This window comes from Condylura cristata, unplaced genomic scaffold, assembly GCF_000260355.1.
Source record: "Condylura cristata isolate star-nosed mole 26May11 unplaced genomic scaffold, ConCri1.0 scaffold00005, whole genome shotgun sequence".
Lineage (NCBI taxonomy): Eukaryota > Metazoa > Chordata > Mammalia > Eulipotyphla > Talpidae > Condylura > Condylura cristata.
This window is the reverse complement of record NW_004567106.1, coordinates 15536999-15558402: the sequence shown is the minus strand read 5'-3', so window position 1 is coordinate 15558402 and position 21404 is coordinate 15536999. Positions and strand designations below refer to the sequence as shown.

The window sequence follows — 21404 nt, the reverse complement described above, 5'->3', positions numbered from 1 at the left end:
TTTTTTTTGTTTGTTTCCTTTTTCTATTAGTAAGATTCAACTGATGTAAATCCAACTGGTGGAAGACCAAACTTCTTCATAGTTCTACTAATCAATATAATGTCTTGCTGACACCATTTAAGTATATTAAAAATAAAACTAAAGTGCAGTCAGAAATATATCCATATTAAAATAGAACGCTTCTCAAACATACTAGTCAGTAACACATAGCAAAGGAACATTTCAGACTAGTAGTTACATAAAAATGACCTATGAGAAATTATACTGGAAAAGAGTCAAAATCCATCTTTGCTATATTACTTACAACATCCTGTAATAATTTTATTAGAACACTGTATGAGTCATTTATAACATTTATGAAAAGTGCATTAATGTTTAATAAAAATTTCCCTCCCCCAAAACCAAAATAGATCATTTTAAATCTCCCCAAATTTAACACTACACAACATACCTCTCAGTAACATCTTTAAAGATATAGCACCCAATGCAATGATAGTGAAGAAAAGGATAAACAGCTAGACTATATCAAGTTAAAGAGCTTCTGTACAGCAAAAGAAACATTACAAAAAACAGACATCCCACTAATTGTGAAAAAATTTTCTCATAAGCTCAAAATGTACTTGTAATATAAAATCTCCTAGTTTTTAAATGTGACCAATTTAATTTTTTTAAAGATTTATTTATTTATGCATACAAGAACTGGGATACAGTATGGCCAGAGGTATAAGAGGTGAGAGGGTTCACCAGAGACAGAGTGGGAACAGAACAGGCAGACTGATGAAATACACTGCTGATGGGAGCAGCGGGTGTGTCAGGAGAGGTCTGCCACGCCATATGGGTCACCTCCCTGGCTGGGGATTGAACTCATGCTGCAATGACTGCGATAGCTTCATAGTGCCGTGCTTTAACCTGCTGTACCACCAGGAAGGGCCCTCAATTTAATTTCTTAAAACTATTTGTGAGCTGACCTTTTAAAAATGGCATCTTTGGTCAAAGCCATGACCTATGAAGCATAGACAGTACCCTTAGTATAAGAAGTCACCAACACTAACAGAATTTTTCAATCCTAAATCACTCATCAGCAATGATATTCATGCACCTGAGCAGCAATAACGTATCTGTGAATAAGAGTAGTCATTGACCAAAAAAAAATCAACATAACTGCTACTTTTGATGATCTCTATTATGCACATACTCCACAGACAGAGTGGGGAACAGAACAGGTAGATTTACTGAAATATACTCTGCTGATGGGAGTAGCAGGCGAGGCAGGAGAGGTCTGCTGTGCCATGTGGATCACCTCCCCACCCAGGGATCAAACTCAGACCATTGCAGTGAGAGCACTAGGACTTACCCCAAGGCCACCAGGGAGGCCCTGCTTCCTATTTCATTATGAAAATAAACATTCAAAGAATAATTTCATATGTTCCAATCACTGCATCTAAAAACTACTACTATTCCAAACATCCTCTTTTCCTTCGGTGATATTGGCCATTTTTCTTTTTATTTAATCTCTCCACTTGCTACTGGATGCTATTCCTTTAACCTTAACCTCTGTACTCAAAACTTATGCTTCAGCAATTGTTCCCCTTGCTATTCTTACATCAATTGTTAACTCTCCCTTTCTACTGTTCACTTCCACCAGTACACTAACATGTACATAATCTCTGCATGATGATAAGCAATTTCTAGAATGACTCCCTAGTGATCAGTACTTCCTGGTACTAATACTCTTCAAATAGCCCCTCCATTATTGAAACAGGGTTGTTATGTGTGTATAATGGAATAAGGCAGTGACAGGACATACTTCAAAACTAGGCTATAACACTAATTCTTTCATATAACTGTCTTTCTGCAAGTCTAAAGCCAGATTTTCTACCATGAGTATACCATGAGTCTATAGCAAGGTTCCACTGTCAGACTGAGATCTCTGGCCAACATTCACAAAAGAACTAAGCCTGCAATAGGGATGTGAGCATACTTGTAAGCAGATACTACAATCCCTGTCAAATCTTGAAATGACTGCAGGGCAGACCAACAATTTTAACCACAACGTTCTGCAAGCTCTAATTCCTATAAGCTAAAGTCCCTTCTCATTCCTTTACTTAAAAACTCTTTAGGAATTACATTTAATCACTATCCTTTCCCTCTTGATTTTTGATTCTCACTTGAACACTCTAGAATAAAAAAAAAAAACAATGACCCTCATATATTACTAATTTTAATAATTATAACAAGTATATTGTTTTTGTACTATTGAGTAATATTTAATTCTATAGAAAAATTGTAATAGATAAAACATATGTATAGGGTAAACAGAATGGGACAAAAGAACCAAGAGATACTTAATACTTTGAGTCACTTAGTTACTATATCTCAGGAGACAGTGAAAAGGTCAGGATACACATGAGTGAAAAATATAATATCCTAAATTCTTAATTTGGTCACCCATCAGTGACATTTATTCTGGCTACACGTTGTCAACAGTCTAAGAAACAAAAATAGAACCCATAGCTATTCCACAGATTAACTGGAGAGCTAAAGCTATGGCCAAGCACATCTGTCCCAGGACACCTTCCATGTAGGTTCCAGTTCTCATAACCATATAAGCAAAACTGATAAGCAGGAAGGACTATAAACACTGTATAACCCAGAATTCAGGCACTGTGGTCACTCTACCCAACTTGTACCCTATCTAAGAGTGTTAATGAACCCTGTTATTTATCTCCCTTGCTTCTCTCCAGGGATTTTACATCTATGTAATTTTAAGAGACCATGTGCTATAAGGCTTTTGCCAGTGAGCCTTTTTTCTAAATCTCTGAGATGGGTTGGCTGGCAGTAGACCTGGAGTCTACCACAGCTTTAGGGACTCTGACTCTAAAGACAGTATTTAACAAGATTACTTAACTTTCCTTTTTAAAACATTTTGCTTACTTAGCCTCTGGGTCATCCACTACCTACTATTCTCCTAGCTCACTGGTCAAGTGTTCTCCATCTCCTTTACACCACATGGATATATAACCAGTTTCAGCTTTAAATAACATCTGCAGGCTTATGAGTTGCACGTTTCTACATCAGTCTAAACTACAGACAATTTAAAATAAAAGGTTTCTATCTACTTCTAAACTTACTCCTCCCTTGTATCACTGCAATGATATCCTAGATGGACTCCCTGATATCTAGCCACTGTAGCCTACTCCCAACCACAATATAATTGCTGTGTCTTTATTTTATTTGTATTTTTTTAGTAACTGCTGTGTCTTTCAGGACCCAAACAAAGCACATAATCTGAATCTAATCATGAGAAAATAAAAGAAAAAGACAGTATTAGGTACATTAAGTAGAAGACTCAACCTATATTCTTCAAAAAAGTCAATGGCATGAAATACTGGCATGAAGAAACCTTCCAGATTAAAGCTAAATAAGAGATATTAGAAATGAATAGAATGTATGCCTCTTGATTTCATTTTGCTGGAATTGACATTATCGGGACAGTTGCCATACTAGATACAGTCTGCATATTAGATAAAAGGGACATTATGTCTACAATTTTTTCTTGTAGAAGTCAGAAAAAAATGAGAGACATAATGCAGCAAAATGTTACCATTTGGGAGATTTACATGAAAGGTATATGGAAAATCTTTATATTATAATAAATTTTCTATTAAATCAGAAATATAAATTTTATGTAAAAACAACTTTAAGTTAAAAAAACAAAAAATAAAAAGTATGAAATTCTAATCAGGAAAAATTTTCAGTAATATATTGAACTTGAATGGCAAATTTCAGATTTTAAAAGATGATCTCTACAAATTCTCCTTTTAGGTTCAATATAAAAAGTTATTACAATGAAAGAATAAAATGTATAGTAACAGTAGACTTAACATATAACTCTTTTAATATATATATTTTAATTAGAATAACATACTAGACTTACTTCTATTTCTAAATTTCATTTAAAAACTAAGTATCACTAAAGTAAAATATCAGAGCAAAACATACTGTAATTTCATACAATAAAATTTCTAGCTTATTTTAGAACATTATCATGCTATAAAGATTCAGAAAACCTATTTCAACTAAAGCACTACAAAACACTGAAGAAAAAAGTAGAATAAAATAGTACTAAAGTAAAAGAACTGATTTTATTTATTTAAATGCCCTATCAAGTAGTCATTTCTAAATATGAAAGAAAAGAAATTACCTTCATGAACTGTAATGCCACAATTGTCACATTGAATTATTTCATCAGCATCCTCGCTATTATCTCCAAGGCAAACACAGCAAATCAGAATATGGTCCATTTTTTGAGAACTCCAATTTTGACTCTTCTCAAGAATCAGCGAGTCCTAATATTAAAATATATCAGAAAATCATGTATTTAAATTAAAAGGTAATCATATAAAGTTCTCATTTTCAACTTATTATGTATTGCCACATTCTCCATTCTTTCAGCAAATTTAAAGCATGCTACATTTGCAAAGAATACCTCTTTGTCAAAGGGCCCTGAATACCCTTTCCGTATTGTTTTTCACTTCTGCAATTCCCATACTCTCTTTTTTTCTAAGAAATGAAAAATCAAGTATACAACTTTAAAAACCTTTCACTTATTTTGCCATTCTGGATTATAATCTGACCCCTTAAACTAGAAAAAAGGAAAAGTTAACATATAATTATTAACCCTGAATATAAGTTTAAAAAGCCTAACAGTTCCTTTTTTAGAAGTTTATAACCTTACCTAGAGGAAGATAGACATATATTAAACAGGAATAAATCAATTCAAGATAACATAGAAGCCTATCTGTATGTGATGGCACAATCAGACTTTATACTCCTTAACTGCAGAGAAATTCAGAAGTTTCAGGTTCATCAAACTACTGGATGATAGATCCACGAAAGTGTGCATAGGCACATCTGTATGCACAAGTATGGAACCCTGATGCATATAGTCTAAGAAAGGATCTAGGTCTACATGTTGCTAGAGGATTAAGAATACTAGGTTTAGTGAACAAGTATCTAGTATAAACTGGTAATAAAGACAGTTATTCATAATATAAAAGGAAAAATGTATTAGTAGACAAATATAAAATTCAAAGAGGGAAAGAGTTTGCTGTTTTTGATTAAATTCTTCTGCATTCTGGATTTAAACTTTAAATAAAAACAATCATTCTTATATTTAACAGATTGGGTCTAGCATTACATACAATAAAAGATGAACTTAAGTTCGTATTTTCATTTAGAAACCTAGTATATTCAAAACCAAAACTAATTAGTTCTATTACTACCCATTCAATATGTACCATTTCATACTTTTATATCCTTTTAGACTCAACTAATATCCAAAGGTAATATTTAGAGCCATCGCTTAAATAGCAATTCAAAAATGATACTTGAATGTCACATTACTGTCTTTCGATATATTTTCTGAATACTTCTAAATTTGCAACTGATGTATGAAGCAAGACAGAAGAGAATGCAAACCTCAATACAGAACAATGCCATTTCTCTTGAGAACGCTAATACTTTAAAGTTTCACATTTGCAGCTTTGTTATAAAACCAAGCAAAGTAGTTTGTGAGTTTGACATGGTTAGCAAATAAAGGTTAAGGCTTCCTAAAAAGAAAACTCATGTATTCTAGTATTTTGATACAGTAAGCAAAATAAAAAATCTGCTGCAACTTTCAACCCATTGGCTATTCTTTTACACCTAAGAACATTTGAAAAAGTCAAATGTTTTGGGGCTTCATTCTCAGCTCTCATTCAATAGCTATTGAACATCAAACCTACAGCTTTCTCAACTATCAAATACAGATAATAAAAATAACATGAATCTTATAAGGTGCATTGTGAGAATTAACAACATATAATGTGAATGTTCCCGATATAGTAAGTCTTCTGTAAATGCTCATTCCCTTTTTCCTTTCCTCTGCATTTCTTCTAAGTGATTCAAGAAGAGAAATGAACTAACCATTTTACTAAGGAATCTTCCTCTAAACTCCAAAAGGAAAGTTGTAAGTCTCAATAGCTCTGCTTCAATGCCAAGTCCAATAATGTACATTGCCATTTAAGTCCAAAGTAAACTTTTTCTTATGACATCTAGGTTAAAAAATCAGATTAGGAAAGACCTAGCAAACAACCAGAGTTTAATGACTGAAAGGCTACTTGTGCTACAGTTCTGTCTTACTGTTCTATTCTTTTGATCCCCTTTACCTGAGACTCCTATACAAGTATAATGCGAAGAAAAAATAGAGGGAACAAATGCCCTAATCAAGTGGGTGATAGATAATACTTTAATGTGGAAATCTAAATCATACATTCTCTTAAAAAAGCATGATTTAGGCCCTCCCTGGTGGCGCAGCGGGTTAAAGCACAGCACTGAGAATCTGAAGCCACTTCCGCATGAGTTCGATTCCCGCCTGCCGCCTGCCCGGAGGAGACCACATGGCGAGCCAGACCTCTCCTGACCCGCCCGCTGCTTCCCTCAGCAGTGTACTTCGTAGATCTGCCTGTTCTGCTCCCCACTCTGTCTCTGGTGAAGCTTCTCACCGCCCCTGAGCCTCTGGCCTGTACCCCAGTTCTGTATGCAAAAATAAATAAATCTTTAAAAAAAAAAAAAAGCATGATTTAGGGCCCTCCCTGGTGGTGCAGCAGGTTAAAGCACAGCACTAAGAAGCTAAAGCCAGAGTTTGATCCCTGCCCGGGAGGTGATCCACATGGCACAGCAGACCTCTCCTGACCCACCCGCTGCTCTCCTCAGCAATGTACTTCATCAGTCGGCCTGTCCTGCTCCCCACTGGCTCTGGTGAATCCTCTAACCGCTCCTGCACCTCTTGCCTATACCCCAGTTCTGTATGCATATATAAATAAATCTTTAAAAAAAATGATTTAGGTTTACTTCAATGGAGCAATAGTAAGTGCAGACACACTTAGGTAAAAGTGCCAATTTCTAGTAGCATATTTCTGAAGATGTAGACCATCTTTCAAGGTCTGAAGATAACAATTAAGCTAGAGTTGTTGTTGTTGTTTTTTACCACAAAATAGATTACTTGAAAATATGATTTTTGTATAATGACAGAAATTAGAATAGTGGATTTTTAACAGCACAAAAATATCACCTAGAATATCTCTTAATATTATGGAATTATTTAGTGGAATGTCATAATGGTTAACTACAAAAACAAAGGAGGCATTATAATAAATTAGTCACTACATATAGTAAGTTATTTCTTTCTTCCCCTTGGATTTAAATTTTACACCAACGAGGATAATACTGCCCAATGCTCTCTGTGGGCTTTAAAATATGTTTGGTGTTCATTTGTGTGTGTGTATGTGTGTGTGTATGTATGTATGTATGTATTGCACATGAATGATATATACAACAAAGTAAATTCTAAGTTATATGGATTTAACAGAAGAAATTCCAATGCATTTCATGCAAAGCCAAAATTTAAAAAATCCTACTGCCCTAAATAAGTCAGTATACCAAGAAGTTTGATTAAGAATTCTTCCTCTAAGTTTTTTTATTTATTCACCAGAAAAGAGTAGGGAACAGAAAAGACTGACTGACGAAGTACACTGCTGAGGAGCAGTGGGCAGGTCAGGTCAGGAGAGGTCTGCCACGCCATGTGGGTCACCTCCCTGGCCAGGACTTGAATTCACGCTGAAGCGGCTTTAGCTTCGCTGCACTGCATTTTCAGCCACTGTGCTACCAGGGAGGGCCCTTTCCTCTCAGTTTTAAAAGAGGATTCATTTCTCAAAAATCTCAACTTTTGCATAATGTTACAAATTGATATTATTTAGGCATTAGAGCAGTTTATTTTATTCTGATATTTGTAAGAAGGCCTCAAACACAAAGATTATTGATCAATTTTAGCAAAATTAACAATGGTAAAAACTCGTGGTTTTTATCAGATTCCCATTTCTAAAATTTAATCTATAACAGAGATTTTTATGAAAAAAGAAAAAGGTTCCAAATGTCAAATATTTCTATATTAATTCCCTTTCAAAGCTCTAGTTTCAAAGACCTGAAGAGACTGCTACATACAAAAATGTTATAGTTCTTGCCTCAAAATTGACCTTAAATGACTAAAAAGTTAAAGAATCTCAGTAAAATTCAGAAGTTTCAATATTAAAAGTTTTAAAGAAATATAGTACTGAATGAAAAAAAAATGCAATAATGTCACTGATAAAACCAAGTAGCCACACAGGAAATGCCTAGTTCTAGAACAGTAGTTGTCAAGGTGTGTTTTGGGGTGCTCTCAGGAAAAGGTAAAGGCTGTTTTTATAGTAATACTGTAATTGTTGCTTTCTACATTGCCTCTATAACAAGTACATGGTGAAGTTTTGCAGCTATAAGCCAGGGTTAACATCACTATCCTATTTCTGTGCTTCTTATTACTTATATTTTATAATTTCTGAACTTTAATGTGAAAGGATAACTTTCAATCTACATGTCCCACACATATATAACTGGGCAGGGGCGCTCAACAATTTTTTGAGCATATAGTGGGGAGAAAAATGTTGTTCCATTATGTAAAAATTGAGTGAGGAACCTTGATGGCATTGGAAGCTTTGCAGGAATTTTCCAAGAAATAACTTCACCAAGATGTCCAGTGATAAGCAAAGTCTGAAGAGGAGAGTCCCAGCACCAGCAGTGGTAGTTCAGATGCGGACCAAAGAGACCCAGTCACTCCAGAGACTGAAGAACAAGAAAAAGAAAATCTTCTGCCACTCAGCAGAGGAAAACCAAGCTCTCTAGCAAAACCACTAAGTTATCTACTGGTGCTAAAGAATTCAGAAGGAGCTAATCGAAATAACCCTTTATCCTCCCCCTAACATCCCTTGGCCCTAAATGAGATAACATTTATAACATTTGGGCCCTAAAGGAGATAACATTTATAAGTGGAGACTGACTATACTTGGTCCACCAGGTTCTATATGTGAAGGTGTGTTTCTTCTGGATAGCCCAATTTCATACAATTATCTGTTTAAACCACCAAAGGTTACTTTCCACGCTAGAATTTACCACTGCAGTATCAATAGTCAGGAGTCATCTGTCTAGATATCTTTATAGAAAATGGAGTCCTGCTTTGACAATCTCAAAGGTTCTGCTGTCAATTTGTTCTCTTTTGATAGAATGCAATCCTGTGGGTCCTTTGGTTGGAAACACAGTCACTTCAGTATTTGACCCATACAGCAGAACAGAACATGACAGGTTAGCCAGACAGTGAGGCAGACAATGAAACTCATATAATTTGTATGCAGTGTGAAGGAACGTAAGTCATCTTCTCACTGTGCTACAAATATATAGCCTTTACAATATGGACTGCTGTATATATGTATAGTATAATTACACTAATTCTACTCTCTGATTTTATCTTTTGGAGAGTGGGAAACTATGAGCAGTAGAACTTTGTAATTGTAGATTAATTGTGTTCAAAATGCCTACTGGAAAGTCTTGATACTTTGGGATATCAAAATCTATTTTGTGATGTACTTAGGATACTAGTCCTGTAGTCTACCAAATATTAGAGAGCATATCAGCCTAAATCACTACCTGTATGACATTATAAAAGTAGCCATAGATGGGTAGCTCTCCTCCCTCCCCGTGATACGTAGGTACCTCTCCTAACTCCTTTTCCTAATACACCTGTCCTTTTGAAATTAAAAAAAAAAAAAAAGTACCCATAAATGACTAGTAATTATGTCACTTATATTAAACCTGATTTGTTTGTTTCTGAGTATGTGGTTTATGCTGCTATGAAAAATGTTTTTACCTTTTACCATTGTCAGTTTGTAATGAGAAGGTTTTCTTTTACCCTTGTAGTTCAGAAAGCCACCTGATAAAATCAAACACAATAAATATGCTCCTGAAACTAAAACTTTTGAGAACTGCTTCTCTGGAGCATTAAAGGCATGTGATAAGGCATATTAAGACCATTAAAAGCAACAGTGATAACAGAGCTTCCTTCAAAAATTTATCACATTCTTCCAAAGAACTTCAAGTTTATGAAAATTTATAATTGTCAACTCATATTGAAGAGTTTAAATAATATTTAAATATTATTATATAAATAATCATAGTTAGAAATAGGAATCTTTCACATAGAATATTATTTAGGCAAATTAACTTTTTTAAGTTCTTCTATACTTTAATGTATAGACTACAGCCGAAGGAAAATTAACACAAAAAAAATTAGTTACTGTAAGGAAAAATTTCTTGAGACTTTATCAAGACAGTAATCTAAGAAATGCTTTGGAATCTCATCCCTCTAGGCATGTTAACCTAAATACACAAAGTGTTATTATTTATCATTAGTAAGAAGTTGTTACCAGTAGGAAAAACTAAATAACATATGTAGTCTTCAAATGAATCAAAAAAGATAGGCTGTAGAGCCTTTTAAACAATACATTATATACTGCATATTATTAACAAGTGGTTAACGTATATATTTTATGTGGCAAATTTCTAAACATATGCAGGTGATCTCTAGACCTTCACATAAAATCTAATGTTTATTGCCTATCCTGCCTCTGTACAGCATAAAATCTAATGTTTACTGCTTTTATCATTAACTAGCCTACTTTTGTGAATGTCAGCCTAATAAAAACAAAGGAAGTGATACTGTCAAAGGTAATCTTAGCAAATCTGTAATGAGTGCTAAGTACTCTAAAATAACATGTCTAAATCAAATATAAACAACTGGATTTTCCATATCTCTAAAGTCACATTGGTAATATAAAACTGCCTTGCAATATCATTATAAATACTGTATTGTATTCCAAATGATAACTTTTGTTTACCTAAAGGCAAAAAATATGAACATGGAGGCAGGCAACATTCCTCTTATGAAAGTGGGCGATTCAGAAATTAACCAATATTTATAATCTAAAATAATTGTTGTTTCATATCTATTGATAAAGATAACCCCCACACAGCCTGCTATTTTGCTAAGAAAATCACTAATTTTTTAAATAAAACATAATCACTCTATGTAAAACTTGTAAGCAGAAAAAATGTAAAAGGACACATAAAGCATAGATGGAAAATCTTTCTACCAATTTAATCTATTTCAACGAGATGCAAAAGGAAAACGTTAAGTGCTAGGTAAAGAAGTGAATTTTGGTGACCATAAACACATTAACAGAAATGAAAGACTTAATTACTAGAGTTCTGCATGTGATGTAACATGTACATCTACATGTAAAATGACAGTTGAATCTTTCTCTTGAAAAACATATACATAAACACAAAGACAAAAAGACACAAGTATGTTTGACTGAAGAGTCTTGAAATGTTGCATCTTGGGCCCAATGGATAAACCTAACTTTCAATAGTAGAACTTCAAGTGGAAGAACTGAGTCATTACTGTAGTTTTATGACAGAAATGTTTGTTTTGTGATAGAAATGTTTGCTTTTTTGTTCATTTCTTTGTAGAACTTACTAAATATATGTAAACACATAGTTCACATATATTCCCATACATCATAAAGATTTGGTGACCAGTCAGATGATGGGTGTTGTAAATACTAAAGAATTTAACCTTTAAAATGAATGTCTAAAAGTCTGAGACAATCATTAGGCTGTCTGTTGCCTTGATCTAAAGGATTCTAAAAGTCTAAGTTTTATGCAGATATGGACATAACTAAGTTGAAAGAAGGTGACCTTTGTTTTCATAGTCCACTCGGCACCTCTCAGTAATCTTATGAACAAAGGGTTGTGGGAATAAAAGGGGGAATGGAAAACTCTACTATTTCCAAGTTTTTAGATGTAAATACATTTTTCTAAATATATGGACTATGAGCTCCTTGAGACGGTGACTGAGTTCCTTGAGGACGGTGACAAAATAGTAGATACTGAATAAAGGTTGACTGACCAAATTAATAAACGCTACAGATAGAGGGTGGTGATCCACTCCCATAGCTGTCTAGAAATAGAGTTCAAGGAAGCCACTTAATATAATGAGTAGAATGAGTTAGAAGAATTCCCTTTTCCCCAGACAGACAGATATCATAAAAATTGGGTTGATCTACCTCATTACTCTTGCTTTGAGATAGTGTCAGGCTATCATTGGTCAGTTCCTCATCATCAGCACTGTTTCTGCTAAGAACTTTACTCTTCTTCTTCTTGCAACCTGCTTCACTGGCAGGGCTGCTATGATCTTCATCATTGCCTTCATCATTGTCATCCTCATCACTTCCACTTCCCTCATCTTCATCATCCTCATTATCACCATCACTTCCTTCTTTCTGAGATGCAGTTCTTCCCTTTCTCTTTACTACAGTAGGCCGCCAATCATTGTCATCTTCACTGTCATAGTCATCCATGTCATTCAGCTCTTCCATGGATACAAAATCCAAAAGTGGCCGGTTTCGACGAAGGTTCCACTTTTTTGGCTCACTGACTTGTTCCTCTGCAGTAGTTGTCGTAGTAGGGACAGAAGGAGACGTGTTAATAGCAGGAGGACTTGTGGCTGGTGTGATGGGGGCAGCAGAAGCAGCCACATTATCAGATACTGTTGCTTTTTCTTTCTCCTTCTCTCTCTCCTTCTCTTTCTCTTTTTCCTTGTCCTTCTCTCTTTCCTTTTCTTTTTCCTTCTCTTTCTCCTTTTTCTTTCTAGGTCTTTCACCATTCTCTTCTTCCTCCTTCTTTTCTATTTTAATTAACTGTTTTTCTGATGATAATATTTCTTCCTCTGCAGAATTTTTAAGTTGTTCTTCTTTTACTTTAATATCTTCATTCAGTTCTTCCTCTAAAATATTTTCTTCAGAATCACTACAGGAACCTTCTCCACTGTCTTTTGAGGGATCTTCACTTCCATTACCACTCCCTTCTGAATCTGTTGAAAATATGAGAAAAAAAAAACCACACATATGTATATACATACACACACACACACACAACGCTGACACAAATGAAACCACCAAAGTTTGTGAATAACTTGCAAAACAATATAAACAAATTTAAGTCAGAAGATGGTAGACATTCCCAACCTGATTAAATAATAAGTCATGAAGTTGGTATAATGGTTTTAGTTAATATAACACTAATGAAGATGAATATATGTAACTCTAAATTAACATATGCTTTTTAAAAAGGAACATTTTATATCATATATCTTAACCTAGAGGCAATTTTTTCTAAAAGTATATTTTTCTTTTTAAACTGGGTATTTGATTTTAATGTATTAATAATAAAATTAAAACTAAATTCATCTTCCACCCTTTCTTTTATAAACTATATGGAATTACAAGCATTGAGTCACATTCAGAACAAGAAAAATTTAGCACACACACAAAAAAATCCTGCTTCATTTACTTCACTATTTGTCCAGCAAAAATGAGCATATATATTTCTGACAGTCAATCTGTACCATATCACAAAACATAAGTGAAGAGAGACAAGAGCAATGGCACAGAACAGGAAGTTGTAGGAGAAAATATCAATTTTCCTGCTATTTAGGACTGCTTATATCAAATGACATTATTAAGCTTTCTAAGCTTTTAAGCATTAATTTTCCCCTAATGAAAAAAACTGATGAATTTGTGTAAAAAAACTAACCCATCTTAGAAAAGCACAACCACAGTAGTCACTGAAAGGATAAGCTGGTAACACTAATGAGCACATGCAGGACAACAGCTTTCTAGCAACTTTCTTTCATTCCTACCTAGTCAGCCCAAGTCCTCTCATCTGAACACTACTCAGTAAACTTTCAAACTTTGCATTTAAATCTAAAGTATATGGGAAGAGGAATAATGAAGAAGGGGGAAAAGTGGGTGCAGGAGAAACTGGGAAACAAATCAATCATATTCAAGCCCTGTCTGATACCAATAGTAAAATCTGCAGTGTATTGAAGATTTTTCATCTATAACCAAGAAAATAATTAAATGATGAAAAAAGTTTCCATACCATTTTAATTTGTTACTGTAACCAGCCTTGGCCTCTATAATTAACTAGAAATCAAAAGTAAAGAAATTTGTCTATAATTAGTATCTGGTACCTACAGTGCCTTAGAAGTCCTTTACAAATGACAGATAGATAGATAAGATAGACAGATAGACAGACAGATACAGATATTCTGAAAAGCAAATCATGAAAAAGACTGACATTTAGTAATGTTGACCAAGGCTGTAAACCATCATCAATCTGAAGCTTATCACATAGGTACCCACAGCTTATTCTTGACTGCTGTGAAAACACTCTGATCCTAACCCATCTTGCAATGACACAAGGGCAATGCAAATCAGTACTCCTTTAGATGAACTTTTGGAGACTGGTATATTGTGCAATGTAGACTGTTTTAAAGATTTTAGAAAAGTAGCATAATATATGCACAGTTTTTTTTTTCAATATATTAATGCCTCCAGTGAGGAATAAGGTACTATACTGTAATCAAACAAGTCCTATAAACTCCTATTCGTTCCACAAGATTTTATTATCAAGTAAGTTTGTGCTAAACTTAGGAAACCCGTTTGGATTCAATAGCTTCTCAAATTTCAGAAATTCACTCACAAATCATCACTCACAAATGGATGGGTTCTTTTCAGTACAACAGCTTTACAAGTCATAAAACAATTACGGGACTTTTATACCACTCCTAAGAATTAAATCCAACTTATTAAGAAAATACTTTGTAAGAAGATAATAAAAGGCACTTCTAGATACTTTTAGATAAGAATATAATAATAATCAGAGTTAGTTAAATGGAGAGAAACTGCAGATTGACTAAAGAGAACTAAAACATCTTACAAGTAATGCCAAAATTAAAAGACCTAGGAGATGTAAAGATACTTTTCTTTGGATTAATCTTCTAGAGACTTTTTTAGAAGTACCTACCTAAAAATACTTTTAATTCTCTTTAGCAACAAATAGAGTACATTAAAAAAAAAAAAGATGAACTATGGAAATCTGACCAAAACTGAGACCAATCCATCCTCACTATAATTTGGTATTTTTTACAGAATGACAGAAACATTTGTAATTCGGTTTTGGTTGTTGCCAACAATTAATCAACTAATTTTTAAAAGTAGAGGAAATTGATACTCTATATTCTTTTCATTTGTTATTAGAAAAATGTGACCCTGTCTCCACAAATATAAATCCTAGTAGTTCACTTTATCATCCAAATATAACACATTATTCAAACTCCATCTTCATACTTCAGGAACATATCAAAGTTTATCTTTCTTTGATCTCTGAAAAAAAATTCATCTGATTAACCGTCACTTCTTTTTGGTACATTTACACTTGAGGGATGGAGACAAATAATATTTACTACCAAGCATTGCTTGGTAATAATGACAGTGAAAAAAATCAGAGTCCTTGGCTATCTATAATTATATTTTCATAGACAGCAAAGAAAAATTTGCTACTGCTACATATTTAAATAAGGACTTTGCATGGTATTCTAAATCCATCAGTCCTTACCTCCCTCCTTAAAAAAGGAAACTATAATAAGCCAGATACTTCAAGTATAGCTATCTTAAGCATAAAGACAAAGTTGATTCTTTGTCTACAATAAAGCATTTTACATTAGGGAAAAAAAAAAAAAACATTAGAATTGAGACCCTTACTTCCTCTTTGGTTAATAAAAGTAATCTTTCTCAAATACATGGAGTCTCCCAGCAATATTCAGTGCACAAGTTTTCTCCATGATAAATATTAAACAATAAAATCAGTATGATTTAATCCAGTTTTATGTTAACTTTGCAGTGTACATAATCATCTTTGTTCGTCAACTTTAATTATCTAGATATTTCATTCAATGATAATGATTTCATGCAACAGTGATTAGTACTATAAATATGCATGATAAATATAGATAACTGGCCTACTGGTTATTCAGTTCTCATCTTGGAGTTAGCTCTGACTAACCTGTACATTTCTTTAAAAAAGAAAAAAAAGGTCAACACACTTCATAATCTTTTCCTGACTCTAGTTCTAGTTACATTATTTTGTATTTTACAGAAAAGTCTAGACCTGTAACTCTAAAGTCCAGGCAATTTGTCCCACAGAAGACATGTGGCAATGTCTATAGATACTGATTGCCAGAAAAGGGTTAGGGTGGAGAGGAACACAGGGAAAATGCTCATGGCACTTTAATAAACAGAAGACAGGGAGGCTACTAAACATCCTATCATACATACACAGCACAAGCCCCCACCACAAAGGGTTATCTAACCCAAAATACCAATAGTGCTTAAGTTGAAAAACCTTAGCCTACAACAGATGTTCTCAATTTAACCTCGTTGTACTTTCCCATGCTTACCTTTTCTACTCTTTCACTTAATCTTGATCCCCAAATATAAATGACATTTTCCAGCTGTCACATTTTTAGTGTTTTCCCCTACCTAGATTCTTTCTCCTTCAGTTCCTACTTCAATTCTTAACACCTCAATTGCTCAATCATGGTTAAAGACTTCTCCCATCTCCTTTGAAAGACTTAAACTACACAGGTTTTGTAGCATCTATGCATCCTTTAGTAATTAAGAGTCATGACTCTAATATTACTATTTCTTTCTTAATTCACAATATTCAGCAAAGTGCTTTTAAAATCAATGACCAGCTCTTGCTCCATTTACCCAAAGTCAAATTAAACACAAAGTACTACCAAAGCAAAGTCTTAGACTAACTCTTCCAGTTAAATTATTTTTCGCAGTATGGGCTAACAAAACTTAACTGTCACTCAAAATCTAAAATTAACCATTTACTTTGAATAGGGAGTTGGGAGGACACACTATTTTATCTTGTGTAATAAAGGTAATCTATGCACTCATTTTTAAAAATATTCCACTTTTAGAACAGATTACTAAATGTGCTGTTCGAAATGTCTCCTACTCTATTCCAATCCTAGGACTAAATCTCATATATAACCACTCCATCAAATATGAAACTGCCACTATTCCACTGTTTTAGAACCACAAAACTGGTAACTTCAATTGGTTCCACCTAACATTTCAACATAAAGTTTTTCTGGTGGTAACCAATCATTAAAATTCTAATGTATTAGATGCTCTTAATATCCATTTTGGGACTTATTATTTTAAAATTATTGACTGACCCCAATCAAAAATGAATAATTTAGCTCTACTTTTTCTAAAATATAAACTTTTCAGTTCATAATTTTCTGAAAGTAGAGACTTGAAATCAATTATTAACTGTCAATACTGTGGCAAGACTTTTTTTTAATTCATGTAATATTTATTGAATGTTTGGTTCTGTGGAATAGTAAGAAACAAAAACAAACTGACCTTAAAGTCCAGTGGAGTAAAGAGAAATAAGGTACACCATAAAGGCAACATAGAATGGAAAACATTCAAGGGGATATAAGAGTTCTAGTAATTCCAAGGAGAACATGTTCTTGGTGCAAAAGAGGTGAGGCAAAGAAAGGAGGTAGTATCTGAGCTCTGACTTCAAAGATGGGTGGTATGGTAGATGGAAAATTATCATACTTACAACAAGGCTTTTTTAAACAATATTTACCTTTTCTATCACCTGATAAGCATATGAATAAAATGTTTTATCTTCAAGGGTTTTGAATATGTTAACCTTCAAGGTTCCAGAATTTTCTACACTTAAATACAAATATGAAGTTTTGTAGTCAGAATTTTAAATTTCAAAATGAAGACTAGAAGAAAGTGATGAGCAGAATCCAGTTAACAAAAATAAAGGCCAACGAACCTAATCATTGTAACATTTAAGTTCTAAGGAAGTTAGTTGTTCATTCAATAAATTATGTGTAGAGATTTTGAAAGAAGTTATAAACAGACATTCACCTATTTCTCCTGTTCATCAACAGGGTTGGAATTCTACAACTTCAACATATTTGAAAACCAGTGATAAGTCTAATGTCTTCTTCCCTATGAGAGTCGAATAACACCAGGCAAAGAAGGGGATTCAAAAAAAAAAACACTGGTAATCTAGAGATCTAGGCTAAGTCAGAATCTCAGCTATGGTGACACCAGAGCACATTAACCAAGAAAACAAAATACATTTCAATTTCTTCTATAACTAGTTTAAGCAAAATCATTTCCTACTAAACTTTCATTTTCAGTAACACATGAGAACTACACAAATGAATGTGGGATCTTCATTTCACAGGGGCTATGTCTAAGTCACGAAATACAACAGGCTAGTTATTGTGACAATAAGAACAGGGAGTATAAATTTTTTAATGCTTTTAGGAGCAAGATTTTATTTTTTAATGACCAGCTTAACAGAGGTCATCCTACTTTTACCTCAACAACACATGCAGATGAATGAAAACACTACCTAATATCGTACCAAAAAAAGCACGCTACCACTTTTTATAAATGTTAGATAATTCCCATTAATTCTAATTAGGATTAAAAGGTCAGGAATCTCTAGTTTGATAACAAATTATTTTGAGAAAGTGGACTGTATAGAAAAAAAGTAATATTTTTAGGTCGGTTTACAACTTCAATAAACCAAAACTACATTGTAGCCAAAAATATGTCTATCAAGGTTTTCACCAAAATATCTGAAATAGTTTATGATTTTATCTTTTTTTTTTCCTTTTAAGATTTATTTATTTATGCATAGAGTACTAGGGTATAGACCAGGTGTAACAGGGGAGAGTGTGAGAGCATTCACCAGAGACAGAGTGGGAAGCAGAGCAGGCAGTTCTACCAAGTACCTGCTATCTCTTTTCCTTTCCCTTGTCTGGAAGCACAAACATCAATGATCCCATTTTAAAGGAGGAGATGACAGAGCTAAGAAGCAATGGTTAATAAACAATTATTCAAGGTAACTTAACAACTGCTGGGAGTAACTTCAATTAGACATTACCACATATATGCAGTTTCCATTTAAGAGCTCACCCATCTACTTTTAGGATTATGTAATAAAAAAATGTAAATTTTGGAGTCAAAAGACAAGGCTTAGATCTATTACTTCCTAAGTGACCTCATATAAATTTTTTTACTCTGGTTGTAAAGCAGTCTCTCCTTCTAAGTTGCTATAAAACATTACTTGCAGTTATGGAACAAAACATTCTCAGTAAATCACAATGCTAATTTTGCTTTCTGATGTTATTAAAAGTAACCAACAGTAGTACAGGATATAATCTAATTTTATCACTTCCTACCACTCTTGAAAAAAAACAAAGGAAAAACCACAGACAAGGAGAGAGCTGTAACTAAGAAAAGCAAACTTTTGGGAAGAATATCTTAAGGGTTAAGAGAATGAACTGGAAGGCTTTAATTTCTCACCTTACTTAAATTTCCATCCAAAGGGACAAAATTATTAATAATTTTTGCACACGTTTATTAGTATTTTCCACATAAAATATTTAAACATAGTTTGTATGCATTTCTCAAATATCTGCTTAAAACTATGTGTATGTTAAGACATATGGAACATAGATACAAAAGAAAAGCCTAATCTTAAATTTCCCATTTTTGTGCAATTTCAATATATGACCCAAAGTTGTTTTTAAATCATAAAGTGTGATGAGCAAGTATACATACCATATACCTCAGAGAATTTTGCAAGACCCAATCCATAAGGTCCAGTACCTACACACAGTACAACTTTCTACTATGGGCAACTTTATTTGGTTAAGAGAACTAACTGACAAAAAGCAAAACTCCCCTGAAGGGCTCTGATCTAAAGAGAAGAACCCTGCTTATGGTTCACTTTATTCTCAGGATATTATTTTATTTTGGGATATCCGATTATTCGCCCTCTGTAGATGAAATAAGCATAAATATATTTTAGGTTGTAGAATGGAGTAAATGCTTGTGCATCTTTGAAATAGGTCCCTCTCTACTAATTATCTGAGTATTCTCAACAAAAATGGAAGCAATGATTACGATTTAGTGACAGACCTTAAGGAAATGTTGGTAAATCAAAAGGAAAAAAAAAGTTTATGTGCTTGACTTTGAATGGGCATTTTAATCAAAAGCCGAGTCTTTAAAAAAGAAAAAAACTTGAAAGTAAGCCAACTCCAGAAAGCTGGAGAGAGGGGAAGTGAGAAGAAAACGGTTACCTGAGGCATCTCCAACTTTAAAGTCACTGTCATCTGAACTATCATAATCGAGGGCTTCTAGCAGAGAAGCTGCCAAAGGCTTCACCTGCCTCCTCTTGGAGCTGCGATCCACTGTTGAAAAGAAAAATATTACATAGTCATTCTTTGTCACACCAACCTCTGAAGAGAGTTGTGCTAAAGGAAAAACACCTATTAACCTCGTGCAAGGAAATTTCTAATTCATTTTTCAAGGAATGGGGAGGTTGTGGGAACTTGGGCTGGGATGGCCAGCAGCCGCCAAGAGTGGCAGTGGTTCGCGAACCTAGGCGGGCCAAAATCAAAGCTAACCTTTTTGTCTATTTTGTAATGTTTCTGTACCTCGCTCGAAGCCCCTAATTTAAGACTCCATAACAGGCAACTAAGGAAACCGCAAAGCCCAGGAATAAACGTCGTGTTCATTCCCGCGGGCGGTGGAAGGGGAGCGTCCACAAAGGGTTCGGCTTCCCACAGGACCCTCCCACCCCCATCCTGCTCCCTCTTTTTGAAGGGGTGCAGTGGACTTTCTTTCTCCCCGCGGAAGTCTCCGACACACTTACTAAGGTATCCGTGAGGTGGTCGTTTGAAGGAGACCTAGGGAGTGACTGCGAGAGCCCAGGCAGCGCCGAGGTCGGGCACTGAGACCGCGGAAGCAAGTCGGAAGGTGCTATTTAAACGCGGCGCCGCCGACCAAACCCGGGCGTCCCAGAAGCAGCCCAGAGGTCCCCTCCCGCCCCCCAGCCCTGGAAAAACCGGCCCCGGCCGCTCGCGCCCCTCCCCTAGGCGCTCCTCGGCCAGAGGCGCCCGTGGCCCAAACAGCACGGCCAACACGGCGGCCCTTAGGAGAGTTCCCCCGTTAAAACCGCTAGAAAAAAAAAATAAAACAAATAAAAACTTTATTAGCCTGCACCAGAAGCAACAAAAGACCCAGAATTTGCACAGTCCGAGGCCAGTTGCCTGAGACAATAGAGAAAGCAACGACCCGGATACACCTCTAACCAAGAGGAAGTGAAAAGACAAGGCAGAGCGCGGCCCTGAGAGCAGCAGGAGCCCAGAACGCATGCGCTAAACTCGCCGCAGTGCTCCCTCCGGAGGAGGAGCCAAAAAAGAGCTGAAAGGTAGCCGAGCCAAGCCGAGAACTGACGAAGTTTATCAAAAGGCTTTCCACTCTTCAAGGCCCTGCCCACAAGCCCTGAGGCTCCGCTCTCCTGGCGTTTTACTCCATTCTCTGTCCATGGGACGTCAATTGTTGTTTTTGACTTCTGTGTTTTAAGGATTTTCTCAGAATAAACTTTCCACAAAAGAACGTGTGTACTATCAAAAAAGCCTAGTATTCTACTTGCTGTTTCCGTAAATTGGATTTCTTAAAATGTCTGCATAT

The 21404-nt window shown here is 34.9% G+C and overlaps 1 protein-coding gene across 7 annotated transcripts in view; it reads right to left on the bottom strand.

Annotated features, from left to right (window-relative positions):
- Positions 1–21042, bottom strand: part of PHF14 (PHD finger protein 14) — a 172416-nt gene extending 151374 nt beyond the window's left edge. For all 7 annotated transcript variants that reach the window (XR_001145083.1, XR_001145084.1, XM_012720907.1 and 4 more), the window contains exons 1-4: positions 20584–21042; positions 20009–20119; positions 12033–12838; positions 4205–4349 (exon numbers count right to left, since the gene is read on the bottom strand). Coding sequence is in view for 5 of the 7 variants with exons in the window: in XM_012720907.1 (XP_012576361.1) it covers positions 4205–4349; positions 12033–12838; positions 20009–20119; position 20584 (1063 nt within the window). In the remaining 2 variants the exon portion in view is untranslated. The remainder of the gene's footprint in view (positions 1–4204; positions 4350–12032; positions 12839–20008; positions 20120–20583) is intronic.
- Positions 21043–21404: the final 362 nt, after the last annotated feature.